Here is a 17,937-nt window from a genome sequence, read left to right as displayed (position 1 = left end):
GGTCAGAGAACTGCTGGCTGCACCCTCTCCCAGGCGTCCCTTGGGGACATTGTCCGGGCCGTCGCGGAGTCGTTACTGAGCGCCTGGGCCCCGCCGTCCAACCGTGCCACCTCGGCCCTGGCCCTCGGGCGCCTGTTGCAGCCTCACGCTCGGGGTTTTCCTGGAGTGAGACAGCCACGCCCAGCCCGCCGCCAGCCCGCCAGCCTTGGCGCCCGGCAGGGTTAGGTCCGCTCTGCCTGGGGCGCACAGGCCCCTGCGGGTCCCTTCAGGGGGCGCTGGGCGGCCGGTGGCCCGGTGCTGGCTCAGAGGGCTGCTCTTCGGAGGGCCCCTCGAGGCCTCCCCTGGGGGCTGTCAGGCCCGCCCTGCGCTGGCTGGCGGGCTCTGGATCCTTGACAAGGTGCTGGCCGAGGGTCAGGCCCTCCTCTCAGACCCGGGGAGCCTGGCGCCCCCACCCCCGGGACCTGCCTTGGCCCAGAGGGGCCCTGGGGGTCTGTGCCTGCGGGGAGCCCGGCCGCAGCGCCCCTCGGCCTCGGCCACAGGAGGACTCCTGTCTCTGGGTGGATTTTGTGTCCCGTTGATCTGAAATGGGGACTCTGCGGAGGCCTCCGAGGCTGCAGGGAAGGCCCAGGCTTGGCAGGAGGGAGATGCGTGAGAACTCGGCCTCGCTCCAAGGCCACAACAGCTGGTGATTTTGCCGCACATGTAAATAGAGTGACCGTTTACCAACAGGGGTCCAAGTGCCCTCCCACGCGCTGTGGGACAGCTAACCCAGGGGTGTCCTCACCTGCCTGGCCTCAGGAGGTGAGGACAGCCAGTCTAGGGTCATGCACCCAGGACTGGACAGAGCGAGGACATGGCCAGCGTCCTGCCCTTGCCCGACACCCACCCCTGGGGAGGCTGCTGTCCGCGGTGGGCTGGAGGCAGGGGGAGACCCACACGGAGGGGCTGCAGCATGGGCACAAGTGTTCCAGCTGCATAGATGGGTGTCCAAAAGGACGCCAAAGGGAAAAATTATTTAAAAATTTTTTTTTTAATTAAAACATTTTGGAAAAATTAAAAATAAAGATAAGTAGAAGTTTTTTTAAGTGGTAGCCCTGAATTACAACAGTTTACATCAGAGGGAGAAGGAAAAGGAGAGGGAAGAGAGAGACCCTGCAGGCGGCCTGGCGAGGGCAGGCCTATCCGGGTCGGGCTCACCCACCTCCCGTGTGTCCCCCCAGGTACCGCGTGGTGGTCTCCTACCCACCCCAGAGCGCGGCGGAGATCGAGCTGAAGGAGGGGGATGTCGTGTTTGTGCACAAGAAGCGCGAGGACGGCTGGTACCAGGGGACGCTGCAGAGCACCGGCCGCACTGGCCTCTTCCCAGGCAGCTTCGTGGAGAGCTTCTGAGGACGCACACCGCCCGCACACTGGGCGCCGAGCCGGGAGCCGCGGCACGAGGAGGGGGAGCTGCTGCGTCAGGGGCCCAGGCCCTTCCCAGGCACCAGGGGCCCCTGGGTGGGGTGGGAGCTCCTGGCCTGGAGGTTGTGCTTTTGCCCAAACCCACGACTGAGCACACCCTGGGTTCGCCAATGGAACGCCTCCCTCTCTGTGAACTGTAAAGAGATGTCTGAAAAGGGAAGAAGATGCTGATGCGGCTGATGGCGGCTGTGACATCCCACAGAGCTGCTGTGCTCTTGGCGCCTCTTGGGCCAGGCTGGAAGCTCTGGCAGGACTGGGGACAGGGCCCAGAGCTCCTGGAGAACGTCTTTGCCCCCTGCCCCGGGCTTCCTGTGGGGTCGCGTGGCTCCATCACCTCTCTATATACCTCAGTCACCTGCCGCCTGGCTCCTCAGCCCAGGGTGTTCCTGGCACAGGGGCCGTCACCGGCACAGTCCTGGGAAAGCCCCACGCAGCTCCCGTGGGGCATGGGTCCACTGGCTTTGTCTCCTGCCGGTGTTTAAGCAGCGTTTGTGTTTCGCCACCACTGTCCCTTTGCATTGCTTCTTTCTTACATCTTTTTAATGCACAGCTGTTAGACTTTATATATTTCTAATAGGCCATACATTCCCTATTTTTCACACATCTGGTGCTGCCTTTTTGTAAAACTAGTAATGACTCGGTTGAGGTTGAGCTTGAAGCAGAGATGTCTGAGGAGACATCAAATGGGCAGAATTTTCACATGTGCCGCATGAATCCCGGAGAAGTCTTAAAGCCCACGTGCTCCCCTCACAGTGTCGGCTAGTACTCCACGGAGTAAGAGGGAGTCCATTAGGTGGTTGGAGGAAGTTTGGAAAAAGCTGATTTCTTTAAAACGTACCAAAGCCCCATGCTCTGTCTAGACAGTGATAATTATTACTCAAGGACTGGAAACATTTTGAGGGAAGGTCACTATAATTGCCTTTCGTGTGGCAGTTAAAAGAACATGAAGGTCGACCCCAGCCTAGGAAGGCAGAATTTTCCTTTTATTGCTTTAGAGAGAATGACTACAATTAGCATTATCAGCATATGGTTTCCCACTATCAAAATGTACAGTTTTTACCACAGTTCAGATTTGTCACCTTGTGAAGGTTCTGTCCTTTTTCTTTTTTTTTTTTATAAGTAACTCCTCCTCCATGACGCAGTGCAAACTTTGGTCTGGACGCTAGACGCAGTGGGGTTAACAGGGGTTTGAGACGTCGCTGCAGACTCGCATGGCCCCGGGAGCTGGGAAGGAGAGACAAGGAGGAGGCCGCTCGGGCCGGGGACCCTCGGCCCCCCGCGTGGAGTCCATGGAATGACCTCCCGAGCCCAGCTGCTCGCGCCCCACAGCTCTGACGGGAGGAGCCCTATCCCAAGCGGCCTCTTTCTCAAGAGACCCACACCTTAGGAACGCATTCTCATCAGTTCAGAGTCACAATTTGTAAATCCTCTCTCTCTGTATTTTTACAAAACCACTCAGGTTTAAATTAGGCTGAATAAATTTGGTAACGTAGAATCTCGCTGGTTTTTACGGATTCAACAGAATCCAGAAACCTGGTCCCTGGCCTGGCGTGATGCCTTTGAAGTACGAACGCCAGTTTTCAGAGTCCTACTGGGATGTGACTTGGCTGTTTGTTACTGCCAGGTGGCTACCACACTGTGGGATCATGCCTAAAGAAAGGCTCTTTTTCTCTCTCCAGATGATAATAGATTTAACAGACTCGAGAAATTTGTTCTGAATCAAAGTCCAGGTTAAACATAAGGAGCCCTGTGCGCTGAGTTAATGACAAGCAGAAGATAGGCATTTGCCATTGGTTGGCACATTAGCTGCCTACCAAGCATAAAAATCGTGTGCATGTTTAAAGTCATGTCCTCACCAAAAACACGCACAGATTAGCACACTGAGTGAGACACATGTTCTCCGGTGAAACCAGAACTAACTCAAATCCCCAGATACAAGGAAAGTCTCTTTATTTTCAACAACGGCAGTTACCAAGCAACAGAGCATACTAACTTAGACCTCCTTTTCTCTCCCAGCTGCCGCCCGCATGGTGCTCATGGTGGGTGGGAATTGCTGAGCAGCCTGGGGACCGTGGTGAGGGGGCCCCCCGGGGCCCAGCACCCGCTGAGCAGAGAGCTGGGGCAAGAGACCAGGCATCTTTGTGAGGCATCAGCTGGCCCTCTCGTGGCAGTGTCAGGGGTGGGCGTGTACTGCTTCGGGAGGGAAAGTGATGCCATAGGCCTGGCCAACGCCAGGGCATCCTCTCGTGCAGGGCTCCTGGAGCTAGTGCCCAGCTCCCAGAGAGCAGGGACGTGCACGACCAGCCGCTGTGCTCTAGGCTGAGTGTTTTCAAACATGTTCAGTCAGACTCGTCAGCCTTCAGGACCATTTAACACCCAGATGAGAGCAGCAGCAGAATTAGACCCTTCCTTCAGGCCATCTTGCCTGGAAGAACACACTCTTTGGGATCCTAAGATGAAACCAACACTTGCCGGAAACCCTCACGGTCCCTCCTGGTCCAGGGACTTAGACACCTTGTTGGTGCCGTGGCGTTTGGATGCCAAGGTGACTTGCTTTGAGAAGCACAGTAGAGTTCACAGCCACCACTGAGTGAGGTCAGTGGACACTGAGGTGACAGGGACATTCAGGCCACCAAAAGGCCACAGGAGCAGAATGGGGAGATGGTAGGCAAGCACTTCCCCGGCAGCCTCTCAGTGTGAATGCCGGGCGCTGGTGCCCCAAACAAACTCAGCCGAGTGGCTGGGAAATTGTACTTTGCACAGTTCACCCCCGCCCCATGTTTTTGTTATACACAAATGTCAGTGTGTGATTTTGGAAGAATTGACAGTGATAACAAACTGTGATGCCTGTGCTTCTGAGTCCTTAAATAAAAATGAACGTGGAGAGGCCCTGCGTCTGGACGGTGGGAGCAGTGAGACGGGTGCCAAGGCGGGGAGGCCTGAGCAGAAACACCCGGCTGGGTAGGATCAGAACCAGGCAGGCGCCATCCCATGTCTCCACAGGCCAGCCTGTTGGCTCAGACACCTGCCACCTCTGAGGGCTTCCACGTGGGGGACACAGGGTCGGTGTCAGGGTGGTGGGCTGCCGAGAGCCATGGCCAGCACATCCCAGAGATCTGCTGGCTGGGTGCAAGGCCTGAGTCACAGGCTGGCCAGGCTTGAGACCGTGGAGGCCCTCTAGCTCCCCACCAGGGGCTCATTTGCCAGGGAGGGGAGGGTAACCTCTGCAGACGACTCACTTCCTTTCTTGTGGAAAAATGTCTTCTGTCAATAGTTATTCAAGTCCCTGTCAACCAAGAGTGCCTGGTGTTGACCTACCTGACCACACTCACGACCCTGCCCTTGTATGCCTGGCCCTCCGGGCGCCTGAGCCATGAGGAGATATTTTCTGGAGCATGGGGTGGAGGGTACCTGGAATCCACCAACAGGAGGGACCTCAGGAGGCCACTGACCTCCAGAAAGGTGGGCCTGTCCCAAGTCAGCCAGCTGGACAGACCCTGATGGAGGCCTGCCCCACAGACCTGAAACACGTCAGAGTGTCTCCTGAAACAGGCTGACTATCCTGCATACACTTGAGCCAAAGGAGCTCAGCAAAGAGCCGTTTTGCTCTTCTAGGAAAGTGAAGTGAGCTTGTCTAAGATTAAGTAGCACAGTGTGGGGTGTACGGGGGAGAGGGTAGAGGCCCAGCACTACGGGAAGGAGGCACACTGCTGCTCACTGGCATCTCCCAACAGGCGTGGTCTCTTGTCCTCATCTGCTAGGTGAGCAATCAAGGCTACAACAGGCTAAATGAATTGCCTCAGAGCACACAGCTCAGTGGAACGCCAAACTCGAGTCTACTTAGCCAACTCTAAAAGCTGGGTGCTAAACCCATGCCCTTCTATAGAAATACTATGTCAAGCATGACTGCATGGGAAGAGAGGGCCAGAGGACACGTAGGCAGTTCACTGCCCATCACAATCTGTGAGGACAGGGTGCGGTGGCCAGTGCAGCCAAACCAGCTGGGCAGGGACAGCCTGGCTACGGCATTAGATATGGCAACCCCTCAAGGCCTGGTGCCATTTTACCTTCAAAGCATGAAACTACTCCCAGTGGTCTAATGCGTGCTCACTAAGCAAGCAGTACCAATTTCCCTTCTCGGGGCTAACACCCACAGGCAGAACCGCATGCTAGGCAGGGCAGCTCGACTGCTCCGCTCGTGTCGCAGAGACGTTCTTCTTGTCCACCAGTGAGCTGCGGCTCCAGTTGAGGCCTCAGTCCCTGTGAATTCTGTGAGCAGGAGATGCATCTCTGCCAGTAACTGACAGGTGGCGTGTCTGCACTGGTTGCATGTTGGGTCTTCTTTCCCAGGGGAGACGCTCAGCAGGCCGGCCCTTCATTTAGACTTCCCCATGGAGAGCCATGCTGGGCGCTGCAGGGAGGGAGAGGGCAACCGGCTCTCAGCGGGGCTGCCGAGACAACACACGACTGGCTGGGAGTGAGGCAGGCTAATCTGGGAGGAGCGCCTGCACAGAGCCTTGTGAGTGTTCACGGAAGAGGGCACAGGCCTGCTGGAGGCCTCGGTGAGTCTCTCTCTAGTGTGCTCTTCTAAAAGGGGGAGGCCAGTGTCTAGGGGTTCTCCAAATGGGGGACTGAGATACCATCCCAGATCTTTATTTATGAGGTATTTTCACAAATATTATCTGACTTCATCCTCACAACATCCCTGAGGTGTGGTCTTTATCATTCCCAATTTATAGATAAGAAATAGAGACTCTGAGAAGTTTGTTATTAGCGCTGGCTTAAAGGAATGGCAGAACCAGGGCTTCTGACTTCCAGTCTCTGGCTTTCTCTTGAATGCAGCAGAAATCCTCAAATGATGGTTCTGGCAGCCAGCACTCACTCTCTGTCAGCACTAAATCCCTCATGAGGTGGGCACTGTTGTCAGATGCTTCATAGGTAGAGAAACGGAGGCAGCACGAGGCCGGGTATGTGGTTAGGCCCACACGTGCATACACAGCGAGGCTGGGCCTCACACCTGATGCCAGGAGGAGTCATGCTTGGCTCCTGGTGCGGGAGCTGTGGACGATTGTTCGCCAGAGCGGCCAGCTCTGAGCCGTACCTCAGGAAGCCCGACCGGGGCCTACACTACAGGGAACGAGGACTAGAGCCTCACCAGTCCCTTCCACCGCTGAGATTGCTGTCTCTCCTTGTGCTCAGACCCTGCATGTCGGGGGAGAACACAGCATCCCCTCACAAAGCCTGTGCTGCTCAGACGAAGCTGCTGAGGCCCAGAGGCCCTCCCCCCGCAGCCAGCTCCAGCCCCGGCCCTGCCAGAGCCCGTGGCCATCTCTCTGGGTCTTGTCAAGATCTTTGTTATTTGAACGTGTTGTTGGAGTTCTCTTCTCATTTCCTCTTGTCCTTGCAAGTAGTTCCTTGATATCTCAAAGGAGGCCACACCTGGCCACCCACAAGGGAGTGCATCTTGGTCCTGTGAGCCGGAGTTGCTAGGCTCAGATCTAGCTGTTGTCGCCCAACATTTGAGGCTGGCCCTGCCATGCCGAGGCCTGTCATTGGGTCTCCCCTGAACTAGTCCTGTGCTCTGTCAGGCTACACCAAGATCAGCTGGTGTGCTAAGGAGTAAATCCCAGATACCCAGAAATTTGTGACAGTGTCATTAGTCAGGGCCCTGTCATTTGAAAATGTCAAAAAACCTGCTAGAATAAGTGAAATGGGGAAATTCTTGACTCAAGTAATTGAAAAGCTGAGGGTGGTCATCGGAGATATGTGGAAATGATGGGGGTGGTTCTGGTTGTTACAATGACTGGGGAAATTACCCACATTTTGCTCGTGGGGATTGGGCATATTGAGCATCCTGCAATGTGTGGAATAACCCCACACAGTGAAGAGCATCCTGCTTGAAGTGCCCACAGCGTATCCACTAAGAAACTGGTTAAGGTATATTTTACTTCGGGCACAGCTGCATCTGGGTGCTTACATGCTATTCTCGAGTATTGTCTGCTTTGCTCCATGTTGGCTCCTTTTTCAGGCAAGCTCTCCCTACATCAAGGCAATATTGTCACCAGCAGGTTTAGGATAACCAACATCTTAGCCGTCACCACAGGAAGAGAGCTTCTCTTTCTCAGTGGTCCCAGTCAAAGTCCTGGGATCCAAAACCCGTGGACTCCACTGGTTCAGCCTGGGTCCATGTTAATCTCCCTAACTTGGCCTTTGTGGACAGAAGACAGGAATATGCTGACTGAAGGGGTCTGAGATAAAGGCTGTCCCTAAGCTGTCACCGGCCCAAACCACATGGTTGAGAGTGAAGATGAGAGGACACCCGCATAGTGCTGGTAGAACAATGGAAGGAGATATGACTGGTCAGGTAAGAACAGCAAATGCCCAGCCCTCAGGGCTGCCTCCCCTCAAGACACGGCCCCCAGAAACCCCCCAACAAAGGCTGAGAAGTTGGACCATCAGATGGTCACCACACCATATTTATGAAGATGAGATATGAAAACCAGATCTGAAAAAGTTCCACAGGAAACATTCACGGACTTGGACACAATTATGAATATGGAGAAGAAGTCTTAGTTTAGAGGAAGTCTTGTTTCTCAATGTCCTAAAAAATGGAGCCAGATAGAAGCCAGGATGTAGGAAGGCAGTGTTGTGGAGGAAAGCCACCCATCCACGCTCCGTCAATGGCTCCAGGCTGCATCCACCCGTTCACTGGAGAACGCACGTTGATAGAGCATGCACACGTGCCAGGCTGGCCCGACAGACATGGCAGGAGGGTGGAGTTGGCGATCAGGAAAGGAAGGCTGGCTTTGAACGAGTAACTGCAAACCTGGGAAGCACAGTGCTTGAGGGGAGCAGGCTTGGTCAGCCCCTGGCAGAGGGATCCAGCCCACTCATGGACCACATTCACGCTGTCTTCTGCCTGGAGATTCTGGGCAAGAGTGGGCAGTGTCAATGGAGTAGGCAAGGAGTGCACTCCTGCCCAGGAAAGAGGTAGGCTCATTTCTGCCAGGAGAAACCTGAGGATGGGCCCCATCTCGTAAGGTCGTGTAAGGACATTTGCTACGTCTGTGCATCATCTCCCTCCCCTCTTACCTGTACTCATTCACCCAACAGCTGTTTCCTAAGACTCCTTATGCCAGGCCCAACATCACAGAGACAATGGAGGCAGGGTGGCCCTGCCCGAGGTGCTGGAGCCCCTGCAGCTTCTGCCTGGTGGGGTCCTGGCCAGTCAGTCAGAAAGTACTGTGCTTGGTGCTGTAGACATGGGGTAAATGAGTTCAGGTGCCTGGAATGGTTTGCTGCACAAAAAAGGCCCCAGCCTGAGCGGCATGCATAACAGACATTCGTAGCCTCACAGTTTTGCAGGCTGGAAATCCGAGATCAGGGGTCTGCAGTGGTGACTTCTTCTGAGATCTTCCTCCTTGGCTTGTGGATGGCCGTCTGCTCCCAGTGTCTTCACACGGTCTTGCCTCTGTGTGTGTGTGTCTAATTCTCCTCTTCTTATAAGGACACCAGTCATATTGGATTAGGGCCACCTCAATTACCTCGTTTTAACTTAATTACCTCTTTAAGGACCCTTTCTCCAAGTCCAGTCACATTCTGAGGTCCTGGGGGTTTGGACCTTACCATATGAATTTTGGGGACACAGAACTCAGCCCATAATAGTGCGTATGCTCATGGAGACCACATTGTAATGAGGAAGTCAAAAGTTAAATTAAATAAAATAACTAGACAATAGCTACTGGGCAAATAATTACTACAGCGCAAAGTATGGAGGGGTCATAGGAGAATTTCATCCAGTTGTGGGGGACAGCATGGCAGGTCACTTTTAGAGAGCAAAAGAGGATGTTCTGGTGGAGGGAACAGCATATGAAATACCCAGCGAGGCTCTAGAGAGCTTGGCTAAAACTGAGACAGAGGAGAAGGAGAAGAGAGGCAGAGGAAGGACTGAGGTGAGAATGAGCAGGAAGCTGGCTCAGTCTTCTAGGTCAAAGGCAAGAGAAAACTTGTAAAGAATCCTAAGAGGGAGGGTGGGCAACCATGTCTGTGTTTTAAAGCTCCCTCTGTCGGCAACGTAGAGAATAGACTGTGTGAGTGGGGAAAGCTACTGCAGAGGTCCAGGAAAGAGGTATGGTGTCTGCCTAGGGCAGCACAGGGACGTGGAGAGAAGTGGGCAGACCTGAAGGGCCCCCAAATGAGCCTGTGGAGGCCAAGGAGGGCGCTCTCCACATGCCCTAGGGGACGACCGCTCCTGTCCCCTTCACACAGTTACTTCTTTACATGACTGGAAAGAGGGAGGAGGGGAGGGCTGCAGGATGCCCAAGCAGGCTCCCAGCAGGGGCCCATGGGTTAGTCAGGGCTCTCCAGAGAAACAGGGCCAACAGCATCCTATACAGAGACGTATAAGAGGAGGTTTATCATGGGAACTGGTTCACGTGATCTTGGAGGCTGAGGAGGCCCGCCATCTGCCGTCTGCCAGCTGGAGCCCAGGACAGCCTGCTGGGTAACGCAGCCCGAGCCGGAATGCGTGAGAACCGGGAGCTCTGATGTCCAAGAGCAGGAGAACATGGGCATCCCAGCTCAAGAAAAGAGAGAGAAAATTCACCCTGCTTTTGCTTTTTTGTTCTATTCTGTCTCAAAGGAATGGATAACACCAGCCCATGTTGGTGAGGCGAGCTACTCGAGTCAGTCTACTAATTCAAATGCTGATCTCTTCCAGAAACACTCTCCCAGACACAGAAATAATGTTTTGTCAGCTTTCTAGGCATCCCTTAGCCCAGCCAAGTTGACACATGAAGTTAACCATCCCCACTATCATGGCCCCTCAGGATCCCTGCTTGGAAGACCACTGGGTTGCTGGTTGCCAGCAGCCCCTCTCTGCACACTGGTGAGGGACTTTCACCTTTACTGAAACGGGAGGCCAGACGCCTCCCCCTCTGCTAGTCCCCAGCGGTTCAGCCGGGTCATGCTTGGCCCAGATGCTGACGGTGATCACGGGGCGCATTTCTATTCCTGGCCAGGACCAGAGGCTCTGAGCACCCAACGCTGCTTCAGAACAAAGCAGCCAGCAAAACCGGCACAGTGCTGGCCATGCTGTGTGCCACGAAACCCCTCCTCACCGTCTGAGCAGGAGCGGGACTCGAGCAACAGCAGCAGGGGCAAGAGTTATGCCCACAGGCAAGTGAGTGGGAGCTCCAAATGGGTCGCACAACCAAAGCAAGAAAAGTTTCCCTCCAGGAACCCTGAATGCAAGACAGAGGGAGAGAGCGGTGGCGTGGAGGCCTCGATGCGGACGGTGAGGGTACCTGGGCCCCAAATTCTGCTGCGTCCTCGTCCGCGGCGATGGTGAGTGTGGATGAAGTATTAAGTGCTCACTCTGCTGGACCCGTTCTTGATTCTTTACAGGGTTGTCTTGTTTTTGTGCTCACACCAGCCTTAGGAGGCGGGAACTGTTTTCATGCCCATTTCATAGATGAGGAAACTGAAGCAGAGAGAGGTTAACCAGCTCACCTCAGGAGGTGACCAAGTGGTACAGCTGGGATTCAAGCCCGGGCAATCTGGTCCCAAAGATGACATCCTGACCCTGGCAGGCTTGGCTCCCAGTGCCCACAGGGGCGGGGCCCTCGGGGCCAAGGGCCAGGTTCCAGCCCCACATCTTCCTCCGCTGGCTGTGTGACCCCCATGGGGCTGGGGCCAGGGCTCCTCATCTGCTGTTCAGTTCTCTTCTATGGAATTGACTAGACAAACCCCAGCTGACACTCGCTGGCTTCCCTTCCCCCCGTGAGGAGGACGACCAGAGAGATTCACAGGAGCTGGAAGAGCCCCTGCTCTCAGGCTGGCACAGAGTGCAGATGCTTGGCCTGCCCCCCAGGGCCCACGCTTGTGCCCCTGCCAGAGGTCCCTCAGGCTGTCTGCGGAGGTTGGCCCTCCATGTGCCTCTAAGGAGCTGACCCTGCTCCTTCCCATGAAAGGGCCTTGAGGACCCATGCTGGCTCCTACTTCCTATCTCTCCTCTGTATGCCCCTCGGATGCCCTGAGGGAGCAGTGGCATCTAGCTGCCCCTCCAAGGACTCTTCAGAGTGCACAGCCGTTGGGGTCCTCTTGACTCTGCAGTGCTCAGCGAGCCCACCGTGGACGCTGGGTGTCCATCTCCATGTCTGGGACACTTGTCTAGAGGGCAGGACCACACCCTAAGGAAGTCAGCCCAGCTGAGGGGTGAGGTGGGAGAGAGAAGCAGAGGCTGGACCCCCATCCCTTTAGGTCTTGGCCTTCCACTCTGAAGTCTTATAACCACTAGTGTCACCAGAGTGCTAGGTAGGAGGCTCCAGAGCTGCCCAGGCCCTGGCCCCCAGGGAAGCCTCTGAGCACATAGGACAGAGTCTGGGTTCTCAGGGGCCAAGGGCAGAGGGCAGAATTGGACTTCTTCCAGGCCTCAGTCTGAGGCTCAGATTCATGAACCATCACTCTTTGCCACAATGACCTGACTGCTGCCAAGTCCACCAAAACAAAGAGGAAGGCTGCATGGGGCTGTCTGCCCTTGACATGCTCGCCCGCGCCTGCCCATACCCACTCCTGACCACAGGGGGCCTCCACCTAACCTGCACCTCCGAGAGCCCCATCGCATGTGATGATCAACTGGGGTGACATCAGTGTCAACATAAGAACCAATTTTAGGTAAGTTGTCCCTCCCTCTTTCAGCGGCTCTGTCTCATTTCTTTCTGTGAGGTGCCCCCTTGTTCTGGAAACTCTCCTCTTGACTTCTGGCTGTGACACTCTCTGATCCTTCTCCACCTGGCGCCTGCCCGGCATCCCGGGGTCCCACGCTCCTCACTCCTCATGCATCCTCGGGTGGCCTCAAGTGCTCCTGGCATCTGAAATGCCGTCTGTGACTGAAGGACTCCCTTGTGCCTCAGCCTCCCTTCTCCCCTGAGCTGAGTCGCAGGACCTGACTGCTGGCGGACATGGCCCCTCTACATGTCACGGGCACCCTGCACGTTCCCCTAACCTGCTCTTAGACTCGACTAGTGGCGTCCAGGCAGAGTCAGGGGCCGCCTTTGTCCTCTTCCTAATGTCCAGCCAGTCTCCACATTTAGCTGCCACTGTCACCTCCTAACCTGCGGCCCCAGGTCATCTATCTGCCCCAATCCTGGGTGTGCCCAGGTACCAGGACAGTCCCACCAGATGTCCTCAGCCCAGTGTGACGGTCAGGGTCTGTTCTCTTCTGTGCTGGTGGCAAAGGATTTTGAATATCACCGCTGCTCGCCCTCCCTCCTAGTCAGCTGCAGTTGTCCCCACCTGGGCTCCTTAGCTTCCATTGTGTGTTTCTTTATCTCTGCGCCAAGTGTTTCTCAAGAATCCTTGGCTGGAGGGGCTGTGCTGAGTGGAGGCAGGAGCAGGCATGCTGGGCCCTGTGTGAGATGGGTTGGCTGCAGAGGCTGATTAAGAAAGGGTGAGAAGCCGGCCCTGCGGGAGGCAAGCAGGCTGAACCCTCAGAGAGCCTTCGATGCTGCCGCCTTTGACTTTCCAGCCGCCCCGCGTGTCCATCTCCCTGAGGTCCTCCACCTTGAGACCCACCTGCTCACCATACCCCAACCCCACCCCCCTCTTGTCCTGAGCCACCAGCCAGGGTGGCAGTGTGCTTCTTGAAAGCTAAATCACCCTCCGTGTCCTACCCCTGTCCTCTGGGTCAGTTTTCTTCAGCCATTGCCATGGCAACTAGCCTTGGTGATTGTCACTCGACCCCGCCTCCCCTTGGCTGCACCTTTGTGACCTGGGGCTTTTCTGTCACCCCAGTGAGGGGAAGCCTGCGGGAGTCTACACAGCACCTACACCTGTGGGGGACACCTGGAGCGGTGCCCCCTGGAACCAGCGGGTGGATACCCTTCCCTTTCCATGGGACAGTTCTGGGACTGCCCTTCTTCCCTGGCTGGCCTTCCGGGTCTTCCACACCTGTTTCCTGGAGTTACTGCCCAGAAGAAAGCACTGACGCAGTAGCCCCATCTCAGCCCCCAGACCCCATTTTTCCACACCTGCCCAACACACACACACACACACACACACACACACACACACCCCTCCTGTTTCTCGTTGTAGCGCTCCTGCACTGGACGAGGATTAGAGGAGGACCACGTGGAAGGAAGAGCACCAGGGCAGCTAAGGAGTCTGTGCTCTACTCCCCCACCCAGGGCCAGCCTGGAGCTGCACAGCATGTGGCCAGGGGCACAGGGAAGTGGGTGTCACCAGAGACCAAGCCCTCACTCACAGCATGTCCTGTGCTCACTCCCTCCTCCTTCAGTGGGGCTGCCAGACACCTGCCTGCTGGTGATGAGCGCATCCTAGAAAAGCAAGCAGCCCACCTGGAAGCCTGGCATGCCCCGGGCCTGTGGGCCCCCTGTCCCTGTGAGTCTGCAGCCCCAGGTCGGTTCTTGCTCCACCTGGAGTGAGAACGAGAGAAGGGCCTTAGACTGGACACCTCCGCACGTCCCTCAGGAAGGCAGCACGCCCAGCTTCTGTCTCCGCCATCAGAGTGCTCTCACGGCTCTGAGATGTGTGTGAACCCTAAACCCCACATCACACTCCTGGGTGAGATCCCACACTCACGCGCCTTCTGGGAGCGCCCGTATGTTGGGCTGGCTGCTCCCAGAGTCCAGTACGACTCATAACTCAGCTGTGGATGCAAGCATCGGTACAGCTCTGAGCTGCTGAATATGGAGCATCTGCTTTGGATTCAGAGAACCACATTAGAAACCACAGGAGCATGCAGCCCGGGTGTGTGAGCCGCCCCGTTCCCCTGTCCAGCCCTGCCACCCCCAATTCTAGTGGATTCAGACTTGTGAACAGCTCTGACCTCCTCGAGTCCTCAAGTCCAAATTAAGTTCAGGACACTTAGGCCGCGTCTAGGGACCAGCCCGGTGCTGGGCTGGCCAGGCAGCTGTTGGGAGGGGCAGGCCACAGGGCTCTCCCTTTTCCCTCGCGGTGGGCACTTCCCCAATGTGCAGCCACCTCCACCCACAGCCCTCAGGCATGGAATGTGCTTCCTGCCTGGGCCCAGATCTCTGCTCTCCCAGCCTGAGTGGACAAACGCTGGCGTCCACAGTGGTCCTGTATGTGGCCACAGCAGGACCGGAGTATTCCTTCCACCCGCTTAGCTCTTTCTGTCGCCGTGGGCCCAATCCGTGTCTGGAACTCTTCTCACAGTTTTACTACATTTCATGAAGCCTACAGCTTGACTCCCTTGGCTGTGGGGAAGAGGATGTCTCCTCCCCACCCCGGGCCTGGGCAGCCTCAGCCAGGCCATGCACAGAGACAGGTGGCCCCTCCCTCAGATGCTTCTTCCTCTCCAGGTTCACCATACCCACCCCTTCCCCTCCCTCTGCCTCTCACATGCACCCTTCTCCCCAGACTCTTGACTTACTTTGGCCAGAGACGCCTGGAATGCAGAGCCCACGGCTTCTCTGCAGTTCCCACACCCAGCACTCTGCCCGGTGGTAGAACGTGAGTCCAGGGGTGACGTTTGCCCTGGAAATCATGGATGGCCTCCAGGACTGAATGCCTCTGCCCCCGGGCCTGGATCTGCGCTCGGCCCTGACATCTGGCTCAGCACAGTGGCCCATGGTGGAAGATGTTCTCTAGGCATTGGGAAACAGCCTTAATGGAAGCTCGGCAGCATCCAGTGGCCAGTGCTGGCGAGCTCGGCAGGACCTGTGGCTCCAGACTGCTTGCCTCAGATGACCTACATGCAAATTGAAGAGGATTTGGAGGTAGCGGCTAGAGAAGGGAGCCCAGCAGCCCTTGGGCATGGGGACAACGCTGGCACTTCCTCCCAGGGCGTCAGGGATGGGCACGCCCTGCTCAGTGCCAACCCATTCGCCTTGTCAGTGCCAGCCCATGGCCCAAGGCCGCTGTGGAGCCATGTGCTCTCCAGACGACAGGAGCCATTAGCAGCACGGCTCGCCCTTCCCAGCCTCTCCTGTAGCCCTGGTCTCATGCCCATCTCCCCACTGTGGGACTCTGGAACGCTGAAGCCCCCAGGAAGCCCCTTGCCCCCTCAGCCAGACTCCCAGCCCGCAGCAGGCCACCGGTGGCAGAGAGGCTTCTGCCAGGGCAGCTGCGCTCGGCCTCGCCACCTGCTTCCTGCTCTGCGCTCTTGCTCAGCTCCAGGGTCTCTGGCTGAAGGGGACAGTTACAGTTAGTGATCTTCCCTGGCCAAGGGATGTGGGAAGCACCCTCTGAACCAGGCACTCCCCTCCTGACCCCTCAAGGCAGTGGGCTGCCTCCCTGCTTCCCCTCTGGGGTTCCTCCTTCCCCCACAGAGGGATGGCATTTGGGGACACTGACGTTGACAGCCTGTAGACCCTGGAGCCCTGGCAACCCCCACAGTGGTCCCTTCAGCCGTGGGACCAGCCTGCACCAACTGGCCTTCATTCAGAGCTCATGTCATGGCCTTTCCTGGGTTAGAAAGAACCAAGTTCAAGTACTTACCTCAGGCCAGAGCTTCTACATTTGAAAATGTGGACATGATGGACCTACTCTCAGGTTTAAGGACTAAGGGGCACAATCTTGGTAAAGTGCCTTCACAGGAGAGGCTACCCAGGCCCTCCTGGTTGCCCAGCACATGGGTTTGCCCCTGCCTCCACACCCCCAGGGCCTGCCCTGGACAGCTCAGGGACTGAGGCGGTCATGACTCACAACCCCGGGGCAGCCAGAAAGGAGCAGAAGGCTTCCTGTGGGTGGGAGTAGTGGCTGACCTCTTACGGGAGCCCCCAGCCTCAAAACACACACACAGCTAACTGCAGGACAGAGTCCTCAGCTTGCCAAATCGGAATGGACGTTCCTGCTTCCTCCCTGCAGAGGAGATCTCCTCAACAGTGGTTGCATTTTCCAGAAAAGACAGTCCAATTATTTTCCCATGATAACTTTTTTAAGTGCAAAATATACTTCATCACTTCTCCTCATCAGTCAAAATGGATCTCAGTTGCTGGAGTCTCCTGCAGAGCTCCTGGCCTCTGCTCAATGAGCCCCTGAAGTTCGTGATGCGGGAAACGGTGATGGCAGATTCTGCTGACCCAGCAGAGCCTTCTAGGAATGCCAGCCCCATGCCTCACAAGCCCAGAACCAGCCAGAACCACTGTGCCCTGTGGGTGGGTTCCCTGAGGTGAAGCCTTGGAATGCGTCACGGAATGTGCAAAGGGACGCAGAGGCCCCGATGAGCCTAACGTTCCTCTGGAAACTGCTGTCCCCTGCAGCCCAGCTCCCACACACCAGCCCCAGATGCCATCTCTGTGCACATTTGTTTCCATGCTGCCCCTGCTCAGCAGGGACCACAGTGCCCAGAATGCAGTACCGGTTCAATGAAAGCTTCATGGGGTTGTTATCATTAACCGGTTACTCTGAGAACTCGGAGGACCTCTGCTCAATGCTTCTCCTCTGGGCATCAGCACTGCCTCAGTGAGGGGCACACAGGCCAGTGCAGACCACAGCCCACAGGTTTGGTGTCACAGCACCACCTCAGTGAGGGGCAGACAGGCCAGTGCAGACCACAGCCCGCAGGTTTGGCGTCACAGCACCGCCTCAGTGAGGGACAGACAGGCCAGTGCAGACCACAGCCTGCAGGTGTTGTGCCACAGTGCCCAGGAGACCCTGGCTGTTGTCCTTGTTGAAGCCCATTTGAGGTGTGGGGATGCGGGCTTTGACAAGTCTGGGGCTGGCCCAGGGCTCGACTGCTTCCCTGGTCCACCTGTGGGCACGCTCTGAGGGCGCGGTGATCTCATGTTGCCCCTGGGACTCGGCACCTGTCTGCCCACGGCCTCATGTCTCCTTTCTCACCGATTCTCCCCCTTGGCCACACGCTGGAATCACCTGCAAGCTGTCTAAGGTCCCGATGCTGGATCCCTGCCTGAGATTCTGATTCTAGGGTCTGGGGTGGAAGTGTCCCAGGTGCCCTCATGTGCAGCTCAGGTTGACACCCACCGTGTGTGTACTGTGGGCTCCAGGAGCACACTCACAGCCATGGGTCCGCCATCCTACACACATCGTGTTGTTTCTGGGGTGAACTCAGGAGCCTACAGTAACGCACGGGGTGGGCTCAGGTTCCTTAAGATAGACATGTCCTTGCCACTCCACAGTCCGCAGAAGCTGGCTGAGCGCATGTTCTGTAAGGGAAGTTGGGAAAGACTGATGGAAGGCTGGCATTGCGTCTCAGTCTCATTTTATCACTTCAGAGAGGCAAACACGGACCAGAAGTGAGCAAGCTAACACACTGAGGTCCTGCTGCCGAGGCAGGTGCTTTGTCGAGCTGTGGGTTCACCATGCCCGCTCTAGAGCTGGGTTCTCAGCCCAGCAGTTTGTTTCTCTATTGGACCTCGTCAGCATCCTTAGCAAATAACTTCCAGGATAGAAAAATATATATGGGCAATTAAATGTAAAACATATATGGGCAATTGTGTTACTTTTCTAGTTTCGATTGATGTATCATGA

General features: G+C 56.2%; 1 protein-coding gene across 1 annotated transcript in view; it reads left to right on the top strand.

The window, feature by feature from the left end:
• SH3RF3 (SH3 domain containing ring finger 3) overlaps nt 1-4,338 on the top strand; it is a 346,149-nt gene extending 341,811 nt beyond the window's left edge. Inside the window, exon 10 of the mRNA XM_046663562.1 lies at nt 1,221-4,338. Within this exon, the coding sequence (XP_046519518.1) occupies nt 1,221-1,389 (169 nt within the window). The 3' untranslated portion in view covers nt 1,390-4,338. The remainder of the gene's footprint in view (nt 1-1,220) is intronic.
• The last annotated feature ends 13,599 nt before the right edge of the window (nt 4,339-17,937 follow it).

This window comes from Equus quagga, chromosome 5 (genome assembly GCF_021613505.1).
Source record: "Equus quagga isolate Etosha38 chromosome 5, UCLA_HA_Equagga_1.0, whole genome shotgun sequence".
Taxonomy (NCBI): domain Eukaryota; kingdom Metazoa; phylum Chordata; class Mammalia; order Perissodactyla; family Equidae; genus Equus; species Equus quagga.
The sequence above is the reverse complement of the archived record's forward strand: the minus strand, read 5'-3'. Positions and strand labels throughout refer to the sequence as shown.